We start from the raw sequence: 17,910 nt of genomic DNA on the forward strand, positions 1-17,910 counted from the left end.
GACCTATTGGAAACCAGAAAGAGGAGTTCCCATCCCCCAATCTAAATTTAAATCCATCTTTAAGAGATGCGAGAGCTTTCATAATTGCACTCCAAGTAATTGATCCCGATTTCTTTTTCACATTAAGGAACATTTCTTCAGTTATGTACTTATATTTCAAAACTTGGACCCATAGGGAATCACAATCTCGACGGAGATCCACACCAGCTTACCCAACATAGAGGTATTGGCCTCTCTTGATATCCGGATCCCAAGACCACCCTGTTTTTCGGCTTAGTGATTTTTTCCCAACCTACGAGATGCAAACCAGCATTTGGTATACCTTTCCATAAAATATTCCTAATCATCATATCAATAAAATCACAAGTTTCCTAAGGTAGCCAACCCACTTGCATATAATAATTTAGGATGGAGTTCATAACAGACCTAACAAGAGTCAAACGACCATCCTTGTCTAACAATTTATGTTTCCAAGATGATAAACTCTCATTGATTTTCTCCTCTAGGAACTCAAAGTCCTTGTGTTGAAGACGACCATGTACCATAGGGAAACCCAAGTACTTCTCTAGAGTAAGAGTTTTCTTGGTGCATGTTTGGAGACAATTAAATCCATTTTACTCCTCTTAGTGGTAGCGAAGAAGAGCACCTTTGATTTAGAAACATTCAATTTAATGCTAGAAAACATGGAAAAACAATTTAAGATATCAGAAATGATCCCCAACCGGGAGTTAGAAACCTTTGTAAAAAGAATAACATCATCAGCAAAAAATAAATGTGATAAATGGGGTCCATTACGAGACATCCTGGTAGGTTACCAATGGCCTTCATTTAATGCCCTGATGATTTTCTATGACAATAATTCCATGCAAATAATGTAGATATGGGGTGAAATGGGCCACCTTTCCATAATCCTCTAGTTGGAACAAAATTTGGTAGTTGTCTCCCATTCCTGAGAATAGACATAGAGGAGCTAGTTACACAATGTATGATCAAATTTATAGTAATGGGAAGAAACATGTTTCGCTTCAAACAAAATTCCAAGAAATATCAATTAACTTGATCATAGGCCTTTTAAAGATCTATTTTGAACACCATGCCAACTTTTTTATTTTTAGATTTGCACATAGAATGAATTGCTTCTTTGAGGATAATGGCATTAATGGCATTATCAGTTGTCCCTTTACCAGGAAAAAACTACTCTGGAAGGATTCAACTATTTTATTTAGATAAGGACTCAATCTGTTAACCATAATCTTTGTAATAAGCTTGTAAATAATGTTGCACAAACTATTGGGCCTGAATTCCTTAAAACTTTAGGGGCTGACTACCTTAGGAATTAATGCGATAAAAGTCTCTGAAAGAGATGAGTGAAAGCTACTTATCAAAAAAGAATCTGATATAAGTTGGACAACGTCATCTCCAACTATATGCCAAAACTATTTAAAGAAAATACCCTGGAATGCATCAGGGCCAGACGTCTCGAAAGGGTGCATTTGATTCAAAGCATAAATAACTTCTTCCCTAGTCACCTGTTTAGTCAAAGAGTGTTGGGCTTCTTCGGTAAGGCTCTGGGCTATAGTTAAGTCACACATGCTAGCAATGAGTATATAAGATGTACGGTAGAAAATACCTTTAAAAAATTTAGTGCTTCTTCCCTGAGAATAGTACCATCATTCTGCCAAATACCATTAGGAAGATAAAAGGCATGAACTTTATTTCTCTTCCTCCTAATTGTCGTCTTGGTATGATAAGATTTGGTGTTATGATCTCCCAATTTAATGCAATCATCTGTAGCCTTTTGATACTAATGAATCTCCTCTTGTACAAGGATATCATATACTTCTATTGAAACTCCTGTTGAAGATAAACTAGTATTTCCAAATCTATTATCTCTAAAGAGAGTTAGATACCTTTGAGTCTCTTCTCAATGTTATTCTTTTATTCACTGATAATGCCAAAAGTTTCTTATTAAAAAGGATAGAATCGTGTTGCACATTTTAGAGGCAAGATACAATTCCATATGGGAATTTCCCATAAGCAGTCTAGACTATATTGGAGTCTTCCATGTGAGTGATTCATGCTTCCTCAAACCTAAAAGGGTGCGGCTCACGAACTTGAAGAGGAAGGCCACACTTAAGGAGAATTGGGTTGTGATCGGTATGAAATTTACACAACACCTTAAAATATGCATCAGGGAAAGCCATGCGCCAAAAGTAACGTCTATCATAGCCATATCCAACTTGTGATAGACCATTCGATTACTAGTGCAAGTCCTATTCCAAGTGAATTTCCCACCATTCATGTCTACTTCAACTAAATTACATTTATCATTGACATTAAATAAAGAATTTGTCCTAAAATGATTAAAATTACCTCCTTTTTATTCACTTGGATGAATGATCTCGTTAAAGTCTCTAATCAACATCCAAAGACCATCCACAATGCTCCTCTGGTCAATGAGGTGGGGACACAAGTCCAGACAAGAAGTGTACACAGGACTAGCATAAATTTTAGTTACATGCTAAGAGGAAGTTCACAATGTTATCTTTATAGTGATTATATCCATAAAGATACCATGCACAACAATTACTACCGTTCTGCTTTAAACCCAAATACCTCTGAACTGACCACGTGCTTCCACGTAGTGAACACTCGCATATCTAGCTCTATCCCAGGAGGATTGGATCTTATGAAAACCAATATGTGTTTCCATAATGATTAAAAACATTAAAGAGTGTTTTATAATCAAATCCATCATGTGTATTTTAACCTTTTTATTAGAGATTCCCCGAATATTCCAAGAAAGCACAATGACTTCTATGAAACTTAACATAACTAGTCAAATTAATGGAGGTGACAAAACAAGTCTTATACACAAGATAATTTACGTAGTTGGCTCCCATTTGATGGGAGTCTTAAGAACAACTTCCTCTTCATGAGTAACACCCTCATCCATAGTGCATTGGTTATTTTATCTTCCTGAATTAATGTTTGTTCAAAATATGGTATGTTAAATCGTATGATGGTCTCCAAACCCAAATTTACTATGGGAATGATGGAGGTGTACTTAGCAGTGTTAGGCACACCATTTAGTGTTGGATAAGAATGAAAAGTTGGCCCAGTTTTGTGCATAGCCCCACTAATAGCATGCTATGGTTCCGGAAGGGTAGACATGGCCTTGGCGCATGGGTCCCCTCTACGTGATGGCTGACACGCATATCGTGTGGATCCACTCTTATCAAATCATCGTTTCTTGGAAACCGCATCAAGTTGATTAGGTCCAGCAGTTTTACTATCAACACTTATTCTTTTTAAGGAAACATCAATCCCCTTGATTTTAGAACTCCTCAAATCTCAATGCACATTATTGGATAAAGTTTTCCCTGGACCAAAACTGACTTTTTTGTTGCATTTTTTCCTCTGCACCACCAGCCAATCACCATGAACTACATTTATTTCTTCAAATTCTTTTGCTAAAATTTCGGTGCTATCATCGCCCACTTCCTGATGTAGTTTTGTTAGTCTTTTCTCATGGACACCATCATTTTCTGGTGGACCTCTTGGTTGTGCCACTGTAAGAATGACATGTTGTGTCATATTATTTGGTGTTTTCTTACAATCACATACATGATGTCCATAACATGCACAATTGGATCAAATGAGGTGAACAACTTCATATTGAATGTTGTACTGCAAGGTCTGATTAATCTCCATGCAAATTCTCACAAACCTTCCCCTATCTACATTTAGGGTATTATTATCTACCTTAACATGAGTACCCATAATAGATGTCAACCCAAGAAGGACACTTTCATCATAATACTATAAGTTAAGCCTAGAAATCGAATCCAAACCAAAGTCTTCTCCACTTTTTGTGAGAGGGGATTCAAAGTCTAGAGTCTATTGAGCCACTGACAAATAATGGTCAAACAACATCCACGAGCCTTCTCATACAATTTCCTCCTTATTTGTGAGTAATTCACACTTGACCATAGAGAAATCATTGTCAACGTCCATGATCTCTAAACCTCTGATAAGTTTCCACATCATCTTCAACATATCCTTCATCAAATGATAGTTAATGTTCTTCCCAGCGAGCTTAATGACTAGCGCCTCCTTCCAAGGGTTGCACGATTCCTGAAAAGGTTTATCATTCATCGTGACCTTTTGGTAGCAATTGGTTTCCTCCTTCAAGAGAGACTTTCATAAGTGTTTTTTCAATTAACTCTACTCTCTTCTTCACAGTAGTGACTCTTTGACCTTCATTGAGAATATTCTAGAACGACGGTTTATGAGGCTTAGAAGGACCTCAATCTGATAGGTTGACCGGTGGCGGTGGCGGTGGCGTGGAAGCGGTGAAAATAAAAGGTTACATGTAAAAATTTCTACACTATTTAAAATTTGTTACTATTAATGTTAAAATAATATTATTTTAGAATTGAATTTACATATTAAAATATTATTTTAAATTAATTTTCAAATTTTTTTATATTTTTTAATTTAATATGTTAAAAAACATTCACATTAAGTGATACATTCAGTTGATTCAAAATAAGTTTTAAATTTTCACATTATGTTTGAGCTACAAGTTTATGAGATTAGAAGTATTATATCATAAATTTTTTGTTCAAATAATCAAGTTTTTGAAAAACAAATTCCCTAATAACCAAGTTTTCCCACTATTTCCCAAACTACCTATGTTTCAAACAAAAAAAATTACAAAGCAGAGCACATGTAAGATGAATTGGCTCCTGCATTTCAAAATTAAGAGGTGTCGCCAATTGAATTGGCAACTGGATATGGTCTAGCCAAGTCAATTGGCGTTTGTGTTCAATGCTTAAGCGGAGGCTCCAATTCATCTGGCGCATGTGTAATTTTTTTATAAATACAAATAATAAATTATATAAAAAAATGAAAAAAAATATTAATATTTAATTTAAATATGATTACATATGATAATATTTTTAACACTAACAACGATGATCGACTTGGTCATACATGCCACCGGTTCCACACTCCTTAGATACCCTTTCTCGTTTCGATCTATGTTGATTCACCGTAGGTATTAAATATGAGATCCCGTGAACATCACCATCGCCAGTTTTCTAATAAGTTCTTGCATTTCTAAATAGTCTTGTGTATGCATTGATGCGATATCGTAAATGAGTTTGTGACCCATGTCGGTGTAGTAGAGTTATGTTGATGGGGTTATTGGTGAGCGACATGGTCGATTGAATGGTGACATTGGTGTGAATGGTCACCATTCAATCAACCAGGTCGTTCACCAATAAACCCATCAACACAACCTAACTACATCGACATGGAGCATGAACTCAGTTACAACAACGCGTCGATGCATACACAAGACTACTTAGAAATGCAAGAACTATTAGAGAATCTGGTGAGGGTGATGTTCCTGAGACCTCATATCAAACACTTGGGCGAAATCAACATAGATCGGTACGAAAAATGGTATCTAGGGGATGTGGAACCAGTGACATGTATAATCAAGTGGTTCGTTGTCTTTAGTGTAAAAATATTATCATACGTAATCATATTTAAATTAAATATAAATATTTTTTATTCATTTTTTATATAATTTATTATTTTAATTTAAAAAATTTACACTGAAGCACCAAATGAATTGTCATCTCCTCTTAAGCATTAAACACACGCGTCAATTGGATTGGCTAGATCATATGCCTCCGCCAATTTGATTGACTAGACCAAATCACAAATTCAATTGGTGACACGTTTTAATTTTTAAATGCAGATGTCAATTCATCTAGCAAGTGCTCTCGTTGCAAATGTTTTTATTTGAAATATGAATACTTTAAAAAATAGTAGAAAAACTTAGTTATTAGATTTTTTTTTTTGAAAAACTTTATTATTTGAATAAAAAATCCTATATCACTACACCATTTAAATTAAGAAAATTTTCATATCAAATTTATTTATTTTTACACTCCTAAACTTTTAGACTCATCCCGTACCATCAAATTAATGACTTAAACTAAATTCATTTAATGTTTTATATTATTTTACATCTTTTAATTATTTAAATAATTCAATTATATTTTTTAATATTTATGCAATCCATAAAAAGTTTAAACTATGTCTCATTGACTTCACTATATACCCCCAAATATTTATATACTTACTCTATACTAATATATAAAAAAAACATCAATTTTTTTTTTTAAATCATAAGCAAGAAATATTAATTTTATTTCATTCAAATATTTTATTTTAAAAATTTTATCTTTTCTAACATAAAATTAATTATAAATTATATTTAATTTAATTTCTCTTTCATTTTTTTCATAAACAACCATCAATCAAAATTACTTTTACTTATTTCTGTAAAACATATTTTAAAAAAACATAAAATTTTAACTCAAATTTTTTACTTATGAATTGATATGAATGGGGTACAAATTTGTCACTAAGACTAAATAATTTAAATATATTTAAAAAATAGCATATATTTAAAAATTTTAAATTTAAAAATATATCAAAAATATTAAATAACACAATACATTATACAAATAAATTATGTTCTGAATCGGCCAATGACCTAATTGACTAGACCCAATCCATCTCAAACACATTCAACTTGGCCCAATAAAAACAACTCACATGTCATATCTCTTATCTCCAATTTTACTTTATTCATATTGAATCTTAAACTGACTTGGGCTTGGAGTGCTAAACATGCATGTCCACCTCACGTCGCCATAAAAGAGACCAGAACCATTGTTCGAGATCAACAGTTATCCACATGTCATTATTATTGGTTCCTTTGTGAAGCTAGAACATCCATTTATGGTTCCCAAACGAAACAACGATGTCGTCTGTGGGAATCGACTTTCAATTTCTACAATTTCCACGAAAATAATGTTGCTTTGCAAAGACTATTGAACAAGTTCATAAATTTCAGATATGGATTCTTACGGTTCAGATTCAGTTCTTCGATTTACCAATTTGTGGCCTTAATATTTCATTGAATCAAGGATGAATCAAGTCCCAGTTTCTCCATCTTCGACGACTCCTCGGTCGCTTCTCAGTCATTTTTCATTTTCACTGATCGCGGCCCCTCTAGATCTTAGAATTAAGGAACATTATGAGGCAAAAACCAAGACCCATCACAATCGACTTAGCTAACCACCATTTTTGACCCCATTCTTTGAAAGTCAAATCTTCGGGGTCTGATAGTCCATGCATCAAAAATACCTCTTGTGAGGTCCGATAGTCCAACGAGAAGCTGTCCAATTCAATTGTGTCACTCCTGCGAAGTAGAATTTGATTCCAGCAACGATATACTGATGAACTACTCCGTCACTACTATCTTGGGGTAAAAAATCAGAAAGAATAGGACTTTGGACCCGAAGACAGCTAACATGACAAAGGAAAAAGGGGTTTGTCGACCATGCAATCAGAAAGAAGGCCCCGGGGATCTATTTTAGAAGGGAATGTATAAATTGAAACCACAGGTTCCCAACTTGTATAGTTGCCTTGAAGATAAGAATAAACAGAAAGGGAAACCTTAATTCCTCTAAGGTCGGAAAAGCCGACTAACCAACGGAAGCTGGCAGACAAATGCAATACATGGTAACTCGGAGATACGCTTTTAAGAAAAGGAGTCTCATATCGGATCCCTAAGTAAGTCTATCCACATCGGAGCCCCGGAAATAGGCAGACGCCAACCTAAAAAAATGCTTTGTAGCGCGAAGTGCATTCAACCCGTAGCTTTAGAGAAAACATCATCCAAAAACCCTGGATGCCATCCGGCCACTCCGAGGTCACCGCCGAGGGTATCCACCCCAACGATTATTTATTTACTTGGAACGAATTTAATTCATTATCAACAATATATATATATATATATATATATATATATATATATATATATATATATATATATATATATATATATATATATATATATATATATATATATATATCACATCAAAGAATATCAACAATGTTTAATTCTTCATCAACAATATTTAATTCTTTACACGAATAAGCAACAAATTCCACATCAAAGAATATCATTATACACCTATCACATCAAATATTCATGTTTTCTTCATCAAATCATTATGTAGCATATGAACATCAACAATCCAATTTTTAATCACATATTTTCATGAATTTCACATTAATAATACGAAATCAACATCAACAATACAAGATTCGAGTTTACCATTAACATAATCATGAAGGTTTTGCACAAATCTCACATAATTCAATCAAAAAATCATATCAGAGAAAAAGGGAAAATGACATCCCCAGTATCCCTAAGCTTAAACACACTCATCATGAAATAATCCCTCATTACCCTGATTAAGCTGAAACTCTTGAGCTTATTGGTGATGGAAGTTCCAAACCTTGAGAATCTCTCTTCTAGGGTTGCCCTAACTCTTCTACTTTTTCTCTACTGACATGTTCTCAAAACTTCCCTCACCCTTATATAGAAAAATATATTTTATTTTATTTACTTATTCTTACTAATTTCCATTATTTTAATAAATCTCATTATTTATCCCATAATTTCTAAATAATCACAACCCTTTCTATTTTCTATAATTATTATATTTTATATTAATGAAACTCTTATCATATTTAGTTAATATTCTAAAACAATAACACAGTAAATCACAAAGCACAAAAAATCCAAATAAAATTCTAATAAAATTATACTAAAGTTCTAATAAAATTTATGGGGTGTTACAACTCTCCCCCACTTAAATAAGTTTCGTCCTCGAAAATTTACCTGAGAAAAACAACTATAGGTAAGACTCATTCATCTGACTCTCTAGCTCCCAAGTCACGCTTCCATCTATGGATTCTCCCCACACAACTTTCACCAAATGAATTTATTTACCCCTTAAGTGCTTTACCTCTCGATCTAAAATCCACACGGCGATATCTCATAAGTCAGGTTATCTCTTATTTACACGTCATCTGACTGAATCACATGAGACGGGTCTGGGACATACTTACGAAGTTGAGATACATGAAAGACGCTATAAAGGTTTGAGAGAGATGGTGGTAATGCAACTTGATAGGCAACTTTGCCGACTCTTTTAATAATCTGTATGGCCCAATAAAATGAGGGGTAATTTTTTTAGACTTTAATGTCCAACCAACCCCAGTCACTAGAGTGACTCTCAAGAACACATGGTCTCCTTCTTGAAATTTTAGGGATTTTATGCGCTTATCATGATAACTCTTCTGTCTACTCTGCGATACCTTCACCTTTTCGTGAATCATCTTAATCTTCTCGATAGTCTATTGGACTATTTCAGGTCTGAGTATAACTCTTTCACTAGATTCGAACCAACATAAGGGCTTTCTACACCTTCTTCTATACAAGGATTGAAAAGGTTCCATTCTGATACTATAATAGAAATTGTTGTTATAAGTAAACTCAATCAACAATAAATAATTATCCCAACTATCTCTCTGCTCTAGGACATAAGCCTTCAACAGATCTTCTAAGACTTAATAAGTCTTTTCGTCTGAATGTCTGTCTCCGGATGGTAAGCAGAACTCAAATTTAGCTTGGTTCCCATGTCTACTCGCAAGCTTTCCCAAAACCTTGACGTACATCTTGGATCTTGATTTGAGATGATGCTATAGGGAATTCCATGAAATCTAACTATCACACTAATGTAGATCTCAGCTAGCTTCTACAATGGGTAAGTGGTCTTTATCGGAATGAAATCAGCTGACTTAGTCAACCTATCCACTATGACCTATATTGATTCACTTCCTTTAGAGGTCTTAGGCAAACCCACTATGAAATCCATGGAAATACTATCACATTTCCACTCAGGAATACTCAAAGGTTGCATCAATCCATATGACTTCTGATGTTTGATCTTTGACTTCTGACAGATCAAACAAGAGTACACAAATTCTGCAACGATCTTCTTCATGTATGGCCACCAAAACATCCTCTTAAGATCTTGATACATCTTTGTGGCTCCTGGATGAATATTAAAACTACTCATGTGACCTTTTTCTAGAATTATCTTCTTAAGAGCCAAAAAATCTGACACACAAACTATTTCCCAAAACTTCATGATCCCATTCTCTTCTTCCTTGGTTAATCATTGTTGATTGATCATCAGTATCAAATCCAACTTCTGACCCTCTTTGATTTTTGTCGATACATCGCTAGTTAACTTTAACATACCTAGCTTCACACTTCCTAACGTGACTTTATACACCAAGCTTATATCTCTGAACTCCTCAATCAATTCCATCTCTTTAACCATTAGTGTCTACATATGCAAGGACTTCCTACTCAACGCATCTGATACCACTTAACTTTTCATGGATGATAATTCAACTCAAAGTCATCATCTTTCAAAAATTCTAGCCACCTTCTCTACCTCATATTCAACTCCTTTTGATTAAATAGATACTTCAGACTCTTATGATCACTGAAAACTTTGAATCTCGACCCATAAAGATAATTCCTCCAAACTTCAAGCACGAAAACCACTACTGCTAACTCTAAATCATGGGTAGGATAGTTCCTCTAATGAATCTTTAGTTATATAGAAGCATAGGCTACAACTTGACCATTTTGCATAATCACACCGCCCAAGCCCATTTGGGATGCATCACAATATACCACAAAAGATTCACTCTCATCTAGAAAAATTAAGATTGGCACCGACGTCAACTTCTTCTTGAGCTCCTGAAAACTTTTTTCACAGTTGAAATCCCAAAGGTAAGTTTGTCTCTTCCGGGTTAACTAGGTCAAAGGCAATTCCAACTTCGAAAATCCTTCGATGAACCTCTTATAATAACCAGTCAAACCTAATAAACTTTTGATCTCAATAATTAACTTAGGTGTTTCCCACTATAATATCCTGTTTACATAGATGGACCCACTGGTATACCACCACTTGAGATCACATGCCCAAGTAAACTTGCCTCTCTTAGTAAAAACTCACACTTGGATAGCTTGGCATACAACTTTATGTCCTGCAAGGTCTGGAACACAACTCTCATGTGTCTTGTATGTTCTTCGTCTGACTGAGAGTATACCAAAATATCATCTCTAAACACCATGATAAAGTGATCCAAGTAAGGGTTAAAAATCCTATCCATATAATCCCCGAATACTCTTGGTGAATTAGACATGCCGAAGGGAATAATCTAATACTCATAATGACCATAGCGAGTTCTGAATGCAGTCTTAGGTATATCATTCATCTTCACCATAATCTGATGGTCACCCAGCCTTAGATAAATCTTACTAAACTCACGAGCTCCTACCAATTGATCCATGATATCATCAATTCGTGGAAGAGGATGTCAATTATTAATAGTGACCTTATTCATTTGCTAATAATCCACACACAATATCATGCTCTCGTCCTTCTTCTTAACCAACAATGTTGGTGCTCCCTACATCGATAGACTAGGACAGACAAACTTCTTCTCTAACAGATCTTATAGTTGCTTCTTCAACTCGCTCAACTCTGATGCAGACATTCTATACGGTTACAGGGATATAGGTATAGTACCATGTACTAAATCTATTGTGAATTTGACTTTACGACCATGAGGAAATTCACCAATATCATTAGGGAAAACATCAGGGAACTCGCATGCAAGAGGAAGATTAACAATTGTAGCTTCGATCTCTACTTTCAGGTAAGTTAACATCATGAGCACTTGAGTGTCTTGTTTCAAGGATATATTTACTTGGTTGGAGGACATAAACCTTAAATCTTTACTCTTCTCTGACTCAGGAAACAACACGGTCTTATCAAAACAACTTATGTGAACATGGTTGAACTCTAACGAATTTATTCCAAGAATAACATCTAGTTGACTTAGGAGTAAAAAAATTAATTCAACTCTAAAATCTTTACCATAAATGGATATGTGACAATTAAGTCAAACTAACAAAGTGGTTATAGAACCATTGGCTGAAGTATCAATGACCATATCATCTCTCATAGGATACATTACCAAGTTTAACTTGATTACACAATCATGTGATATGAATGAATGTGTTGCACCCGTATCAATGATAGTAACTAAAGAAATACCATTATGAAGCATGTACCTCAAATCAAAATATCCGATCTTGAGACTTCAGCACTACTAAGAGCAAAGACTTTCCCATTGGCATGAGCATTCTGATCAATACCTAGTTCTCTCTTTGGTTTCTGACAATGGGTGTTAATGTGACCCTGCTCTCCATAATTGAAATAGGTAGGAGCGATATTCTTGCACTCAGGAACATGATGACCTAGCTTACCACACCTTTCACATCTCGGAGGAAATGGAGCACCTCCCCTACTATTTCCATTCCCAATTGTATCTTTTTGATTTCATTTGGCACTTAGGTTTACATATAGCTTGACACGATTTTGGATGGAAAACTTCTTCTCATTCACATTGTTATAGTGAGTAGATCTTGCTCTATGTCTTCATCATAAATCTTGCACTTGTTAATCAGCACTAAGAAGCAGCTAATTTCCTGATATCCTATAAATTGCTTGATCTCTGGACACAAACCACTTTCAAACTTCACACACTTGGAACCTTCAGCACCTACACCATTATAGTGAGGACAATACCTGGATAGCTTCTCGAACATGGCTGCATAGTTAGCCACATACATGTTACCCTGCTTCAGCTCCAAGAATTCAATCTCCATATGGTTGCAAACATCAGCTGGAAAATACTTGTCCAAAAACTCATTCTTAAAATTACTCGAAGTAATAGCAATTCCAACAACTTCCAATCTTTGGCGGGTATTCTCCCACCAATTCTTAACTTCTTCATACAACATATGAGGTCCAAACAACACTTTCTGAGTATCGGTACACGCCATGACTATGGAAATCTTCTCAATTTCCAGAATCTAAGTTTGAGCACCTTCAGGATCATACCTTCCCTTGTACATAGGTGCGTCATTCTTCTGGAATTTTCCCAGTCCATGAAACTTATCAGCTCCTCCATTCCAATTCTGATTAGCTTGCAAAGCTTCATTGGCTTGAGCCATCACATGAGGAGTTGCCTCGAGAGCATCAGCAATTGCACGATCATTCCTGCCAGCCATTGTTTCTTGCATAACCATCCATAAACAAATTACCTAATTGCAACACTAAATAAAATGGTGGTTACAGGGAAAAACAACAATGATAGGGTCAACACCCATGTCGTGCGCGAGGGTACTATAATTTTTTAATAGCTAAGACCGAATGGACCAACATGCTCTAATACCAACTGTATAACACCCTAAACCCCAAATATGATTTTAAAAAAATTGTGGAAAATATGAAGACAAAACAAGGGTGTCACATTGACAAAACATTCAACCTTCATTCCAAAGGTGGAATTTTAATTCAAAATTATAGCATAAGTAATTAGTTCAAAACAACTAAGAAGACATAGAAAAAGTATTCACATCCGGATGTTGCAATATCATATTAAAATCAAAATGAATACTAAAAAGTCGATAAGAGGTACGAAGAACATAACGCATAAACAAACTACTAAAGAGGCCAACTATGTCATCCTCCGTAAAACAACAACTATCACCCCTCAGTCTCAAATTGGGGATTATCTAGATAAAATTACAAATTAAGAAACATAGAGACAAGAAAGGGGTGAGAATACATTCCATAAATTAAATAGTGTATAAAGAACAAGGATATTTTATAACAAGCACATTCAACCAACACATTTGTACGATATACAATTTCATCATGCAATGCTTACTTCTTCTACTCCCATGCATGTGGTACCAATCCTAACACTGGAATGAAGTCTTAAACACTAGATCGAAGTCCTAAACACTGTGCCAAAATCATGGATATTAGAGTCCTAAACACTAGATCGAAGTCCTAAACACTGGGCCGAAATCATTCCAGTGGTACCAATCCTAACACTAGAATGAAGTCCTAAGCTAATCTCTAGTATACATTTTGCATGATCAAACAAATGCAGTTATTCTCCATCCAAACCTCCTACTCACATTATCAACACTGCCGGTAAAGGCTAACACTGGTCCTTTTGAACCTAAAACATATCATCCATTGGGTCTTTGAACCTAAACGTAATTCACATCAAACACTTCCTATTAGGGCTAAACAATGGTTTGCCTTGAACCTAAAACCATCAACTTTTAATATGGCCTAACTACGAGGCGATTATCAACTAAATCAACAATAATTAATCATAATAATGTTATCAATAGTTAATCACTTAAAAAATTAAATTAAATCAAGGGATCATAAACTCTACAAAACATTAACCAAAACATCATAATCGGTCACCAACAGAGTTGGCGGTCTGACCATCTCGACCATGATAGTCGTCGCCCTCAGGTTGTGTTGCCTATCATCGCTCTGGGGAATTTGTGCTCGTCTTGAGGCGTTTAGTGTTCGACCTTCATGTGTGTGATGCTCATCATCACTGACAGTATGCCATCTTCGTCCCCGATGCAATGATTGTTGGACTGTCACCCATGTGATGTCTGTCACCGCTGCAGAATGCGATTTATGCATTTTTCTCCATGGAAACAAATCTAGGTTTCCAAACTTTTATAATTTCAGGCTAGATAAAGTTCAGAATTTGATTTACACGAATAAGCAACAGATTTTACATCAAAGAATATCAATCTCACATATCACACAATTATTCATGTTTTCTTCATTAAATCATTACATAACATATGAACATCAACAATCCAATTTCCAATAACAAATTTGCACGAATTTCACATCAATAATATGAAATCAACATCAATAATACAAGATCAGAATTCACCATTCACATAATCAAGGAGGTTTGCATAAACCTCACATAATTCAAATAAAACGTCATAACAGAGAAAAGGAGAAAAGAACATCCCTACTATCCCTAAGCTTAAACATCCATTAAGAATATAATTTTCCCTTTTTCCTCGATTAAGCCAAAACTCTTGAGCTTATTGGTGATGGAAAATCCTAACATTGAGAATCTCTCTTCTATTGTCGCCTCAACTCTTCTCCTTTTTCTCTACTGACACGTTCTCAAAAAATTTCCTTCACCCTTATATGGGAAAATATGTTTTATTTTATTTACTTATTCTTACTAATTACCTTTGTTTTAATAAATCTCATTATTTAGCCCATAATTTCCAAATAATCACAAGCCTTCCTATTTTTTTTAATTACTGTTTTATTTTATTAAGATTCTAAGCAATAACACAATAAATCATAATGCACACCAAAAATCCAAATAAAATTCTAATAAAATTCTACTAAAATTCTAATAATTTTTTTGGGGTGTTACAATATCTTCCAGTTCATTACAATCGTTTGCAAATGTGTCTTCCATGGAGCAAATAAAAGAGTCTCTCAAGCCCATGACAAACACCTCGTCATAACCAACAAACTTTGATGGACCGGCCTAAACTTTACACTAAACGAAACTCTGCAAGATAATAGAGAAATTACTGGAGTTACAAACTAGTTGTGAACAACGATAATGATAAACCAAAGGCTGGCACAAAGATCTAAAGCTAATAATGCTTAAAATTTTAAGGTAAGATATTTCATTAAATGTCAAAAAATTATTACACTCAAGGCACAAAGGTCTGGGAAACATTGTAGGGAATAAAAATACAAACAAAGTAAAAATAAAGTCGAGGCATTGAAAGTTGAGGCACTAAAACCATCTCCTTGAGTCACCCCGAAAACAGACTTAAAAGGATCCAACACTTCAACATAAATCACAGTGTTATGACAAAGCTTTCTCGCCTTCTCCACAACTTGTTCTCAAACTCCAAGCACATCCTACACAGTCTGCCCAAGAGCATCATGAAGCACCTGCCTCAGGCCGACCACCTAATCTTTGAGAGCCTTCAAGGCTTGTATGTCTTTCAGGTACTTTTTCACCTACAGAGCCTTCTCCTTAACAGAAGTAAAAGCAAACATATATTTCTCCTCTACATCTTTCAAGGCATCTTTCAGCTCGGCCACATGAGCCGCCAAGAAAGAGGGAGAGTCATGTATTATCGGTGCCTCTTGCAAAGAGTTAGCAGTCTTAACTGTCTCCCATAACGCAATAAGCTCATTCTTAAGGTTGAAACACTTCAACTCCATAGCTTCGGCCTTCCCTTTCCAAGTATCCCTTTCCTTGAAGGGACTACCCATGGCCAAGATATCACCCTGTCTAGCAGAAATGAGAGAAAAGATAGAAGTAACTTTGAACATGTTATGAGCAAGCTTAGAAGCCATTTCTATTTTATCCCCTTCATGAAGATTCTGGAAAAAGGATATATTTGATGTCGAGACAACAACAACAACGTCCTCAAGATTGCATGGAAGTCGATATGAGAAAATATATGGTACCCATATAAATGGATTCACCTCCCCTAAAGCATCATCCTCAAATACACTAGTCCATTTTGGAGAAGTTTCATCCCATAGAGATTGTTGTCCCTCATCCCGAGCCCTGTTGGTAGAATTCGAAGGCGAAGTTGGTTCCTCAACTGATAGTGTGAATGCATGAACAGGAAACCTTTTTGAAATTGTTTCCAAATACTTTTATTGCATGAACATGAAACCTTTTCTAAATTGTTTCCAAATACTTTTATGCTTCCTACTACTAAGATACACATAGAGAGTACAAGGATATCGTTCAATATACATAAACGCTAAAGTATCCTAGTTTTGACATCATACAAAACACTCATAACGGAACTGAATGGAAGATGCACTCACTGAAGGAAAATTGTGATCCAAAACGCATCAAAAATAAAAAATTTCCTTTAATATTCCTTACGAATGGGCTTGATAAGTGATAGAAACCGTTACCTCTTGTGACGATTGAAACCTTTGATGCAGATCTAAGGAGTGATCACGAGCGTTGAATGGTAATAACGCCTCTACTCAGTCCACACAAATGAATTCCTTTAGTCTCAGTGCTAGCTGCTATGGATGAAGGCTTTGACTGAGTGAAAGTGAGTGAGTGAGAGAGAGAGAGAAACTAAATTTCATCTAGTGAAATGCTTCTGCACATGGATTCTATTTATAGAACCACTTGTGTGGGCTGCAAGCTAAAAAGCCCACTTAAGTGTGTGTGGCCCATGTCTTATGGTATACCAAAAATCACTTAAGCGCATGGTACCTTACCATATTTCATATTCTACTTAAGTGCATCTTACCTTAAGATGTTCTACAATTCACTTAAGTGCGTCGTACCTTACGATGTTCCTTATTTACTCTATCTCTCATCAATCCATCCTTTTGTTTGTGACCTTGTAGGTTTTCACGATATTGGCAATTATATTAAATCACGTATTTAACATAATAAACAGTGAGTGGTATCTAGCAACATATCACTACTACCCAAGACACGAAAATGTCATGTGATCTGAAAAATCCCTTTTTGTGATAATACTTGTGTGTACAATTACCCTTTTGACCTTATGTCTATATTGAACACAAGGCACAGACTGTGTCATCCTTGTCTAGTTCAATTTTGGGCCCTTAGACATTTATCCTATTATGCAGGATTGGAAAATTCCATCTATGTCACTCATGTCCCTCAGCATGCTTCGTGGAGTACCCATCAACTGACTTTATGGTCATCCAGTTACGGGAAATATTTGATCAACAATAAAGCACTCGACTCTACATCTAGGGTCCATAGTGGTTTCAGGTTGAAGGGTGGTATACACCACTATCACTATGAGAATAACTTATGACACTTTGCATAACATTTTATGTAGTATTCTCATAGCGGGTCAATCCAGTATAAATATTACTCCTAATATTCATACATATGTTTAAGACTTGATAATTTCTTATCCATGATCCAGAGATGTCATCATCAGTCTATATACATAATAGTCTTAATGCTTTAATGTTATCCTAC

The 17,910-nt window shown here is 35.2% G+C and overlaps 1 protein-coding gene across 1 annotated transcript; it reads right to left on the reverse strand.

Annotated features, from left to right (window-relative positions):
- Nucleotides 1-12,430: 12,430 nt before the first annotated feature.
- On the reverse strand, nucleotides 12,431-12,874 carry LOC127122334 (uncharacterized). Its single transcript, XM_051052685.1, has one exon. The coding sequence runs from the start codon at nucleotides 12,872-12,874 to the stop codon at nucleotides 12,431-12,433; it is 444 nt and encodes a 147-aa protein (XP_050908642.1).
- Between the last annotated feature and the right edge of the window lie 5,036 nt (nucleotides 12,875-17,910).

This window comes from Lathyrus oleraceus, chromosome 2 (assembly GCF_024323335.1).
Source record: "Lathyrus oleraceus cultivar Zhongwan6 chromosome 2, CAAS_Psat_ZW6_1.0, whole genome shotgun sequence".
Taxonomy (NCBI): domain Eukaryota; kingdom Viridiplantae; phylum Streptophyta; class Magnoliopsida; order Fabales; family Fabaceae; genus Lathyrus; species Lathyrus oleraceus.

Coding starts and splice junctions, on each gene's coding strand:
- LOC127122334 (XM_051052685.1), bottom strand. CDS start 12,874: ATGGCGTGTACCGATACTCAGAAAGTGTTGTTTGGACCTCATATGTTG.